Source organism: Gordionus sp. m RMFG-2023, chromosome 1 (genome assembly GCF_954871325.1).
Source record: "Gordionus sp. m RMFG-2023 chromosome 1, tfGorSpeb1-WG-v2, whole genome shotgun sequence".
Classification (NCBI taxonomy): domain Eukaryota; kingdom Metazoa; phylum Nematomorpha; class Gordioida; order Chordodea; family Parachordodidae; genus Gordionus; species Gordionus sp. m RMFG-2023.
This window is the reverse complement of record NC_088775.1, coordinates 79,629,644-79,643,278: the sequence shown is the minus strand read 5'-3', so window position 1 is coordinate 79,643,278 and position 13,635 is coordinate 79,629,644. Positions and strand designations below refer to the sequence as shown.

At 24.5% G+C, this 13,635-nt stretch overlaps 1 protein-coding gene across 1 annotated transcript; it reads left to right on the top strand.

The window, feature by feature from the left end:
• The first annotated feature begins 276 nt into the window (after nucleotides 1-276).
• Nucleotides 277-9,576, top strand: LOC135931949 (uncharacterized). Its single transcript, XM_065469267.1, has 3 exons — nucleotides 277-528; nucleotides 568-651; nucleotides 9,145-9,576. Exons 1-3 carry the CDS (start codon nucleotides 504-506, stop codon nucleotides 9,366-9,368), a joined length of 333 nt encoding a protein of 110 aa, XP_065325339.1. The 5' UTR covers nucleotides 277-503; the 3' UTR covers nucleotides 9,369-9,576.
• Nucleotides 9,577-13,635: the final 4,059 nt, after the last annotated feature.

Sequence of the window (13,635 nt, the reverse complement as noted above, 5' to 3'; positions counted from 1 at the left end):
TTTTTAAGATTAGAAAAAGGACCTCATTTATTGTATCCTAAATTTGGGCCGGGAAAATTTTACATTATGAGTTTTATAATAAGCTTAAAAATTGATTTAACTAGTAATTAATTATTTAATAAATATGGACTAGTTCGCGATTAAAAAATGTGATTTCGAAATAGTTCGTTTTGTTTTTAGGTTAACAAGGTCTAAAAAATATATAGATTATAAACGTATAGGTAAAGTCTGCCTTTATTTTATCTTCAGGAGTGTTAATTTTATTTTGAAGAAAATTACGACAGAACTCAGTTTATTATGACATATATGGGGTTACATTTTAATTCTTTACTTATTAAAATGAAACAAAATTTATAATATTTTTTATCACATTTTTAAATGTCGCGTTCTATATAAAGCTTTTCAATTAATACTACATTTTATAAATATATACAACTAAATCATTATGTCTAAGCTATTGCAATATAGTTTTGATTTATTGATAGATGTAAATTAAATCGAATATGATTCCAGGATTAAATTATGAAGGTTTTAAAAATTTTATAAATATAATTTTATAATAAATAGATCAAAGTGATACAAGAGTTGGGCATAGAGATGATCTAATAAATCTTGTTAATGAATTTACAAATGGAAAGCATGACGCATTTGGTAAAAATTAATATTATGATTAATACTATTTATAATTCAACTAAGCTGTATATCCTATTGCATTAATATGATTTTGTTAATAAATTTAAAGAAGGAATAAATTCCTACCTTTTTATTACCACAATTAAATTTTGATACTTTTGTTTTATATTAATATTTTTGCTACTTTAATCTTTTTCAACCTCTAATTATTAGACATGTTTATTATATAAAAGAATAATCACTCATTTAACTTTTTGAACAAAGCTAATTGAAATTATATATGTGGAAAGAATGTTTATTTGTGGATATTATAAACTGTTGAAAATAAATTAATTTGTGAAAATTGTTACCTATGTTTTTAAAAATCCTATTCCAAAGCTCTTAAGTAGTACTGCTTTATATTTAAAAGAAATATTTAAATTAGGCTCTGCAAAATTAACTTAAATGGTTTAAAATTGTGTTTAAATCTTTTTTTAAAAATAAAACATATAAAAATATATTAGTGATCAAGATTTCGATTTAAAAAAAATAATAAAACTTAAACTATAATTTCTAGTTGAGATATAACATAGTATCTTCAATTATAACTGATACCAGTAACCAATACCCAAAAATTAATCCTTACAAATTAAAAAAATATATAGAAAATTGGAATACAATTATTTATAATTTGAACTGGGAAAAAATTGTTTACAAATTGCTAAACAGATTAGGAAGAATTTGCTAATAAAATTTTCCTAATTCTTTTTACTTTTGTTTTGAACTTAATATGAAGAATATTGCATCAAGATTGAATGACATTTTTATTGCTCCAATTGTATAACCTCAAAAAGAGTCATATTAGTTTAGTAAGGACAATTATTTGTTAATAGCATTCAAATAGTTTTATAAATTATATTCAATATTTATTAGTTTGGAATTTTGAATTAATTTCTGTACCCAAATGATTCTTAAATTTAATATAAATGACTACAAATCTGATGATGAGTGTTTTGCAAAAATATCAGGGTTGTGCATTTGACCGGTCTAATATGATTTGGTCAATTGACCAATATTTGACTGGTCAAATATGGTTAAATTCAAATAAATGTTTTCATGCTAATATTAACTTTATGTTGTATATATATATATAATATTATAATGAATCATAATATTAAATTTAATAGTATTTTTTTAGTTCATTCTATAGTTAATGTTTTGCCCTCCATGGCAGAGACCTGTCCTGATTCATATTCATTATCATTATTTTCTTTAATATTTTTAATCAATCTTAAGTTATGATATACTCTTACCAATTTTCCTGTTGTAGAAGTCTTCAATCAATTTCTGTTTTTCATATGAATATTCCCCAAACTGACCAATTTCTTTCTGAAAAAGAAGTCAAACTAGGGAATATTAGCTACTTCTCTTAATGAGCCAGGTGCATTCCACTAACTTGAGGCTGAAATCTGATTGTTTCTTATGGAAGTTACCACTTTCCACATATTTTGGCTATTAAATATGCCGCTTTTACTTCTCAAATTTATTATATCACTTAAAATATTTTGATTATCATCATCACCACCACCTTGTAAAATACCTAATTCTTGTATTATATTACATGCTTCATCAAATTCAATACTATTAAGATGCTCCCCTTATTAGGGGTCCAATAAATAAGCAGTTTTGTGAGCATGTATTTAGATCATTTTTTCTCTTTTCAAACTTAACTTTAATTTTTTTTTTCTTCAGGTGGAGAGAATTTAGAATCATGGCATGATTGTATCATGTGTTTTTCCAAATTAAGCATCCCGTTTTTACATGGGCCAAAATCCCCTTGCACCAACAATGAGGTAGCTAAAGGTTGGAGTATAGCTTAAATTTTTAAATTTTTCACCCAAAATATTTCTTCATTTAATATATTATTGGTAATTTATATGGGACAAATATCACATACAGCTTCTTCAGCACCTAATGTTTTCAGAGCTTTCTTACATATTTGTATTTGCCCCATACATTTTATTGACAAAGTTTTGTTTGGATAATTGTACTTTATGTAGATGGTATGTTGATTCTTATTATGGGAAAATACTGCAGCTGCTTTGTATTTATTCTTGAAAAATTTAACAATTTCTTTAATTATTGAAATATGGTAACAGAAGTTGTTCAAAATAGTGAAAGAATAACTGCAATGTATGCGCTGCATAACCATAACATTGTATAATAAATAGATTCAGATTTTAGAATTTTTCAGGCTACCTTTATGTTAACGGCATCATTAGTAACCAGAGAATATTCTTTTGCCAGATTCAATTCATGAATTATATTTTTAAATTTCTGGGCAATACAATTTCCGTATGGCGATTTTCCTCAGTATTTAATAATTTGTAGAATATTGGAACAGGCGTCATCACCATAAATTTAATAATTCTCTCGTTTCAGATGTTGCTCCAGCCCAATTTATAAGTGAGGAGATTTAATTTTTATATCTGCAACTCTCGCCTACATATCTCCTGACACTTTTGTATAGAAGATATCCAGCCAACTGCCTTTGCCTGGGTAAAGTGTAAATAGGACCTATTGTAGGGATTTTCAGTGGTCTGGTTAATTGCTCACATTTTGCAAACAATGTGCTCATTTTTTTCTTTGGGATTTATTCTATCTATGAAATCGGTTATACAAGATTGAGATTTACATTTAATCGCCTTGCTTGTAGATTGATCAGATATATGGAATCAAATTCTCCTGAGTCATAAGGCAAACTTTTTGGAAGCTGATCCGATCCGGTATTTCCTGTATTAAATTGATATCGGCCGATTACCGATCCGATATCATATCTAATTTTGTATTCTGTAAAGATACCTATGGTTTTAATTTTTAATATACTTTTTATTAGTATAACATCTATAATTTAATTATACTTATATATGTCATTTAAATATATTATAATGACTAGTTATATTTTAAATTCAATTGCAATTCTAAAAGTATATAAAATATTTTTATTGTTAAATCACTTTTATATAACATTAATCTATATACATAATAAGTAATAAAGAAATATATTAAATTTGAAATAAATATTTAAAATAATATTTAACATTAATATATCGAAGATTTCTTTTTTACCAGTTATATTTTATATTCAATTCAAATTCCATTCTAAAAGTATATAAAATATTTTTATTGTTAAATCACTTTTATATAACATTAATCTATATACATAATAAGTAATAAAGAAATATGTTATGAAATTTGAAATAAATATTTAAAATAATATTTCGAAGATTTCTTTTTAGAAATACCAAAATTTCAAATTTATCAGAGGTCAGCCTGCGCGATGGTAACTGTCAATATCACCAACTTCACTAAAAACAGATTCTGAAGAGTTTATCGCACACTTTTTTAAACAGAATGCGCAAAAAAATAACAATATGGCAGAATGTAATTATTATTATTAAAAAAAATATACATAAAAATGGATTTCGATTTTATTTATAAAAATAAATGATTTTAGATATAACTTTTTAAAAATTTTATTTTTGTTAAAGACGCCATTTTATATCAGATCAGATCGGGAAATTTTATAATATTGACCGATAACTAATATTTTAAAATGGGTGAAATATCGGCCCGATCCGATATAAAATATCGGTACATCCCTATTGATAATTATTCTCACTAATTTTACCCAATTCTTCATTAGAGCTAGAAGTATTACAAAATTACATTTGTGATATTTTTTGTCGAGGTTAATATTTTGGAATTTGAATATTTTTCCTTCATTATGACAGGGCACATAGTACAGCTGCTTAATAAATGCTTAACCATTTTATCAAAGTGAGTAATATAGGACATCTTGCAAAACCTGCATACCGCTTTAACTGATTTACCATCGCATACTTATTGAAAATGTTTCCAAACTTAATGCTTTGGTTTGACCATAATCCCTAATTTATTAAAATTCAACTATAAAAGATTTTGATGATTGTAAAATTTCAATCTTAATTATTTTATAATTATCGACCAATTATTTCAATAATTTGGCTTATATAGCTTTTTACTTGAATAAATTATTTTGTAAATCTGACCAGAACAACTAAAAAGATTACAATCAAATGTAGCAAGTAGAAGTAAAATAAATGAGAATTAATATAATTTATTAAAAAATAAACCATGACTAAGCTAAATTATTATATTTATTTATTTTATTATTAAAAAAAATTCTTTTATAATATATTATAAACTTTTTTAAATTTTAATATAAAATTTAATTAAAACGATTCCTTTTTATCTTACAAATATATTTTTAAATAAATTGTAACCTAATAATATTGATAAGCATGCTTTTAATGCATACTAGTTAATTATATCAAAATATTTATTTGCCAGTAATATTTTAGAGTATTTGACCGACATGCCAACCCTGAAAAATATTGTTTGTAACTAGGGTTACTGATATTTTTTATCAGATTGGGCCAATATTTATCCTTTATATAAGAACGGTTATTGGAGGATATTATAAAAATCCAACAAAATCGCGTCTTAATTTTTCAAAAAAAATTTTTCAAATTTCATAATATATTTATTTATTACTTATTATGCAAATAGATTAATGTTATTGTATAAATAAGTGATTTATCATTCAAAATATTTTATAAACTTTTAAATTTATGAATATTAGTCTTGTTAAAGGGCCTGATATTTATCATTTTAAATTAGCGCGAGTTTCAAAAATCTAATCAGCGGTCTGCAACATATATTTTTTTTAATTGTTTATTAATTTTTACACTTCAGATATCTCGATATATTTTTAGAACTTTATTTAATAGAAAACTCATAATTCAAAATCGATTTTGTAATTTTATTTAAATTTTCAATACATGATGATGATCTTTAAAATAACTGCCCAAAAATAATTTAAATAAAATAATCAAATAACTGCCCAAAAATAATTAAAATAAAACAATCACAACACTTTTTAATTCACAAGTTTCTTTATTTAATGTTTTCACAAGAAAAGAATTAATTTAATACAAAGAAAAAATAATTTTTCAATAATCCAATTTTTATCAATAATCCCATATTATTTATCTATTTTACTATGATTGACATTTCTAATAATTAATGTTTTAATATACACATATATATATATATATATTTCTACGATTACGACATTCTTGAATTCAACGTCAACTCAGCGGAAGAGAAAACTCTTTCACTAAGTGTGTTAGTTACCAGTACATGAGAAATTTTTTATGTAGCGCGGAAAATTTAAGAAGTTAGATCCTCTAATCCTTCCAGAAATTTAATCCATGTCTTGTGATGGCGTTTTCCGAGAAGAATATGGCATTTCTGTTCAAGATCACTTAAAGTGTGTTTAGTAGCTAATTTTGTCAATTATTTTGAATTTAATATTTCCTCTTAATTCTCAATCGCTATATTTTCTATCTTTATATCATCATACTCTATACGTTTAAGATGTTTTATTATAAATTCCGACTGTAATTTTGTTCACATTGACACAATTTTCAATTTTTAAAATCTGGGGTCTAGAAAAGATGCCAACACTTAGATTATTTTTGAAAAAAAAATTAATTAAAATATGAACAAACTTATATATTATTACTTGCAGATCACAAACCGGATATCGTAATGCAAGTTTTTTTTAGCATAGAAATTCAACTATTTCTTTAAATTTTAGAAAACGCTAGTAGCTCTATTACTATAACTGATTCATAGTTCGAGATTGTTTGAAAATCTTTTCAATCGTTATTAATTAAATTTATATTTGCTACAGATATGCTTTCAAGCATAATTAATATACTATGCCACCTGGTTGGGACATATAATTTTAACGTTTTCATGTGTGGCATTATTGTTATTATCATCATTGGAATCGCCAATTTGAAACGAGTATCAGAGTATAGATTAGTGCTATCAATATCTAGCATATCTAATGTTAGATATATTGTACATAGACATTTTCCTTGATCTGCCTCAAACTCTGCAATTTTATATCCTAGAGCAGTATAATTTCTCTTATTCATTTGGTAATATATTCAACAAAAGCTATTTAATACCATCCACTGTAACAATATTATGTAAATCATGACCCAAGCATAAGTGATGTTCATATTCACTTAATCAACTATCCTTTCTAAAATTGGGATGGTAACTTTTGGAATTTTAGATTTTTGACTGTTTATTTTTTTTAAATGATTTATTATATTAATATTAAATATAGAATTTAGTTGTAATTTTTATTTTTTTAAAAAATAAAATATTTTTTTAAGACTTATAAAAAAAATCATGCAAGAAGAATTTACTAGGAGCACCGTTTTCTTAAAAGTATGTCAGTAACTAACTAGACATATTGAAAAACGAATATATTAATTAAATAATAAATTATTAGGTTTTGATTCATCCAAAAGAATTGAATATAAATAATTTATTTCATCTGCATTCTTTTTTGAATAAACCGCCTACCCTTGGCCATTAATATTTTATTAAGAGTAACAGTTTTTAAACGGTTAAAATAAAAGTCCTCTTGAATAATTTTTTGGATTTAGGGTTTTACCAAAATCTTAATCCCCTTGATGTTATAGGATCCCAGACATGTTTAAATTCAAAATGCATGAAATAGTTTATGTACATATTATAGGCCTGCTAGCCCAGACCAAAACTCGCCTCAGGTATATGGATTGGCCCATATAATTTTTTAAAATAAATTTTTCTATAAACACGGGCTGGGCCAAAAATTATAAAATGTGACTAAATATGTAAACATTTTCAGCCATTACTACTCGACCCCCTCCTCCAAAAAATGTATACAAATATATCATTATAAAGAAGAATTTAAAAGAAAAATTAGTAAAAGTTAACTTTTAAAATAACGACTAATTCAAAATTTTTAGAAAAAAAAAACCGTTTTAATAAAAAAAATTAAAGACCGAAAATGATTTTTATGAAAATCTAATATAGGGCTTACAATATTTTCCCTCCACCTTTAGCAGTGTCCTGGATACACTTATGGTTATAATGTACTATTTATTGATTTATCTAATATTTCATTTTAAGTAATAAATGAGGGGTCCAAAAAATTATTAATTCATATTACCTTATTTAAATATATCCAGTAATTAAATTTAAATGACTTGTTTATTTCAATAATATCTTATATGGCATGTGCAAAATTGGTAAACGTTTTTTTTTGCATTAGGAAATGCAAAATAATATATCTACCTCTTTAAAAAATTAACTGTTCTTTTGGAAAAACACAATGCTAAAAAATTTCTAAATTTTTAACAACTATATGAGAGAAACTAAAATGTAAGTTTGCTTACATTTTATTTAGTTTAGTAAAACCGTATATTACCACCGCCCCATCTAACACTTTAACCTTATTTGAACTACTTTTTCAAGGAGTTGGTTTCAAAAAAAATTTTTGTCCCATGATGGGGATAGATTTTTAACAATCTGAGCATACCAAGACTTACAAATCAAATATGAATAATGCAAATATTCGATTTGTATTTTTGTAGGTATACTAAATCTGTAGGCCTAGCTGAGCAAATTTATTAAAATTTTGATGGATCAAGCAGAGCAGAAAATTTTTACATAAAAAATTAACAAGCTGGGTGGGACATTTCATACATATAAAATCAGGCTAGGCCTCACAAATCTCTGATTTAGAATTTGATTAATATTCTTTGAAATGACAATGAGCCTATTTTATTTTAAAAACTGCCTATATAAATTGATTCCATAATTGAAATAAATTATAAACTAGGCCAGACATTGAATTTCAATCTAATTTTATTTATTTAAAATAAACTACAACATGATTATTTTGTATTTTAAGAGCTGTTTAAAAATATTATAAACCTATAAATAAAGTCAGATATTAAAACACAATTAATTTATAAAATGGATAGTCATAGAGTAGAGATATAAGAGTCTTAATTGATATTGAGAAAAGAATAGATATAAACATTGAAAATTTCTAAAAAATTTAATGATATTCTAGAATTTTAATAGGTTGGGTGAGATATTTCATTAGACTTGACTTTTTGTAAAATTTTAACAGGCCAGGTTAGGATATTAGTAAAAAATTTATCAGGCTCAGTTGGGTTGGATAAACATTTAAATAATGGGATAGGTAGCTTATACAAAATTTTTCTATGAACCTAACCTTACACATCTCTGCTACTTATAAAGAAATGTTTATTTTTTACTGATAAAAATTACTGGCCAATTTTGTATTTAATACTGATTTCCATTTTAATTTTATACTGGCAAAAATGAAAAAAAATATATTGATTAAATATCTGAGAATTACAATAAATATTAGAGGTTTTATTTATTCACCTTTTTCTATACTATTATCATATTTTGTTTTTGTAAAATAATTTTTTAAGCATTTCAAATAGAATTACAAAATGGTTTGCAGATATAAATTTATAAAAAATTAATCATTATAATTTAAAAAATAATATAGTATATACAAATATATAATGTTATATGTTATAGGTCAACATTTGTATGACAAAATGAATCAAATAAGAGACCAACAAGAGCAATTAGTTCAGAATCATTTTGATTTTAGTTTACAGCAAAATATGAAAGAATATGATATCAACAATACTCGAATAAAATCAGAAGAATTTATAGATAAACTGATGAAAGGGTTAAATAATGTCAGTAATTCTTTACATCAACTTTGTGAATTTAAACCTACAAGTGATAAAGACTAAAGAATGTTGTAATCATTGTTATAGTAATTAAAAATAGCATTATAAAATTTTAGATAAATATTTAACATATAACAATGATATCAATATTATAATTTCCAACAATATAACACCATAGAGTATATATTTATTTGTGACTGTGCTAAATTATATATTATAAGTTGTTATAGTAAATATATACTTCAAAAACACTTTTCTTATGTATACTTGACTTTTCAATAAATCTTGATTTGTTTGTTCTGCCTAAAAATATTTATTATTAAGCTAATATTTAATGTGAACTTTTTTTTGAGTATTTAACAAACTTTCCTTTTGACAATTTAAATCTTCAGTTATCTGATTGGCAATCTGTGAAGTTTCATCAGCGATTCTACACGATCTTAAAACACTATCGTTGGTGTTTCTAATCAGATTCTCCATGAGAATCAGGTTTTAAAAAATTTAATATCAGCTGATTATGCGTCAAGGTTCGTGCATATTCCGAAGTATGATGAAAAGCGACATATGCCAAATAGACATTTTATAAAATTTAAAATAAGTTCAAATAATAAATTTCGTACTAAATACTAAATTTTTATTAGGCATTATAAATTATGCTTACGAAAACTGGCTTTTCTAACTTTTTAAATTTTTTACCTGACAAATGTGGATAATTTCAAAATGTAATTTTTTTATATATTATATTAATTGTATATATACTTTAAGGCATGGGATGATGCCATAACAAAAATTTTTCCTCGCATGATCAATTTTATGAAATCAGGTTCATCTAAACACAAAAAAACTTCCTCGGTCAATTAAATAATTACTACATATAAAAATTATAGAGCTATTCTAACAAAACGTACAGCAACTAATTTTGTCCTAATATGATAATAATACTGTAATATGCCGAAAAATAACATCTAGTGTCAGTTTTGCCACAAGAACTAAATTTTGATGGACTTAGCAATAATAAATTTGTTTCATAATTGAAATAATAAAAAATTCTATAAAAGCTACTTTTGGTATTTGGAAGAAGACTTTGTATTCTTAATCAACTTTTTGAAATAAATTATTTTTATATAATAAATTCCGTAAGTGTTCAAATTAATTATTAAAGTTTAAAAAAAAAATTAATTTAAGAATAATATAAACATAAAGTAAGTATATTATAATTAAGTTTTTCTAATATTAAACAATTTTATAATACACAAATTGGCTTAATCGGAAATACTTAAATGAGAAAATGTCACCATTTTGTTAAAATTCGCTGTGGTGTAATGTTAAATATATTTTTAAGTGCAAATCCTTTAAATGCGAAATTTAGGATAATTGTCAAATTTTTAGGGCTCATTTTTACTAATTCTATTTTTTCCGCATAAATGACAAAATATAGCTTCGGTTTTTGAATTCGAAATTAGTGCTAAGTAGTTAAAAAAAATTATGAGTATCATTTTCACAGCTGATTTCATGAATAGGGTTCAGGGCTGCCATCTCTCCCTCCATCAGCGGGAGACTCCCGTAATTTTTTATTTTACACGCAGACATCTCTCCCGCAAAACTACCGCAATTGGAAATCTACCGCTATTTTTTAATTTCTCCCGCATTTTTTTTTAGTATTTTAACATTTTTAATATATAAATAATAATTTTGAGAGACATTAATTGATGAGTTTTAAAATAATTTTAAATATTTATTCGAAAAACATGTCTAGTTTGTAAATTTCTTTCTATCCTGTTTTATTTTTATCCAATAATAAATCAACATCATTTCATTCATATAAGTCAGTACAGGGGTCAACATTGATTGCAATACAAAAATATTCTCAAATAATAAATAATACAGATGCAACTACATTTGCGGAAATCGTATACATCTATCATGTAGTTCAACATTCACAGAGCTATATCATCACAATGTGGGTCGAATCTTTTTATCATGATATTTAACGACTCCAATATAAGTTCAAACCTTACTTGTGGCAGAACAAAAATGGGCAAGGCTATCACAAGTGTTTTAGTATCCTAGAGGTCAATTCTAGACGATTTGAAAGATGGGTATCCATATTCAATTCTAACAGATGCATCTAATAAGGGAAATATTAAAACATTTTCGTTGATCCTTCGCTATTTCAACAAGAATAGCAACATTTCCATAAAACTGTTAAAATTTTTCCTCGGATAGTGAAAAATCCAACGATGTAGCTAGCCACATAATGATAAATATAGCTGATTCAGGGTTATGATTTGCATGTCAGCTTTTTGCGCTGATAATGCCTCTGTAAATTTTGGCAAAAACCAAAGTTACCGAATTGAGGCAGCACTAGTGTTGTTAATTAGTCGAGTTCTTTCGACTACGACTAATAGTCGTAGTCATGGAAATCGACTAAAAACTTTAGCGACTAAATTAGTCTATTAGTCGACTAATTTGATCGTCTAAAACGACTAATTAGTCGACTAAACGACTAATATAGTCGACTAAACGACTAATATAGTCGACTAAACGACTAATATAGTCGACTAAAAGACTAATATAGTCGACTAAAACGACTAACATAGTCGACTAAAACGACTAATATAGTCGACTAAAACAACTAATTTAGTCGACTAAGTTGATTTTTTTAGTTAGCAGCATATATAGGTTAAAGGTAAAAATATATATCGTAAACATATTAAGTTAAAATTTCAGTGAAGATGTACCATACAAAAGTGACAATTGTCATAATCGTTATTTTTGAACTTTTTTGAATTTTTTCAAAGCAAATAGGTAAAAATATATATTGTAAAGATGTTAAAATAAAATTTCAGTAAAGATGTACCATAGAACAGTGACAATTGTTATAATCGTTATTTTTGAATTTTTCAAACAGGTAAAAATATATATTGTAAACATGTTAAATTAAAATTTTAGTGAATATACCACAGAAAAGTCACAATTGTCATAATCGTTATTTTAGAACTATAATTTTTTTAAAGTAAATAGGTAAGAATATATATTGTAAAGATGTTAAAATAAAATTTCAGTGAAGATGTACCATAGAAAAGTGACAATTGTCATAATCGTTATTTGTTAACTTTTTTGAATTTTTTTAAAACAAATAGGTAAAAATATATATTGTAAAGATGTTAAAATATAATTTCAGTGAAGATGTACCATAGAAAGGTGACAATTGTCATATTCGTTATTTTTGAATTTTTTTAAAGTAAATAGGTAAAAATATATATTGTAAAGATGTTAAAATAAAATTTCAGTGAAGATGTACCATAGATAGGTGACAATTGTCATAATCGTTATTTGTGAACTTTTTTGAATTTTTTTAAAACAAATAGGTAAAAATATATATTGTAAAGATGTTAAAATAAAATTTCAGTGAAGATGTACCATAGAAAGATGACAATTGTCATAATCGTTATTTTTGAACTTTTTTGAATTTTTTTAAAGTAAATAGGTAAAAATATATATTGTAAAGATGTTAAAATAAAATTTCAGTGAAGATGTACCATTCGTTATTTGTGAACTTTTTTGAATTTTTTTAAAACAAATAGGTAAAAATATATATTGTAAAGGTGTTAAAATAAAATTTCAGTGAAGATGTACCATAGAAAGGTGACAATTGTTATAATCGTTATTTTTAAACTTTTTTGAATTTTTTTAAAGTAAATAGGTAAAAATATATATTGTAAAGATGTTAAAATAAAATTTCAGTGAAGATGTACCATAGAAAGGTGACAATTGTCATAATCGTTATTTTTGAACTTTTTTGAATTTTTTTAAAGTAAATAGGTAAAAATATATATTGTAAAGATGTTAAAATAAAATTTCAGTGAAGATGTACTGACAATTGTCATAATCGTTATTTGTAAACTTTTTTGAATTTTTTTAAAACAAATAGGTAAAAATATATATTGTAAAGATGTTAAAATAAAATTTCAGTGAAGATGTACCATAGATAGGTGACAATTGTCATAATCGTTATTTGTGTTTTGAATTTTTTTAAAGTAAATAGGTAAGAATATATATTGTAAGGATGTTAAAATAAAACTTAAATGAATATGTACCATAGAAGAATGATAATTGTCATAATCGTTATTTAAAATATTTTCGAATTTTTAAAAGTGCTAACGGATCTTTGAAAAATTTTAACAATAAGAAGGCTAACAAACTTTTAACTTTTATTTTTCATTTAAAATTCATTAGATAAACATTAAAATATATATTCTTATAAAAAAAATTTTAAATACCAGATTATCGATAACTGTTTCGGATGTTATAGTCGGAAAAATTAATG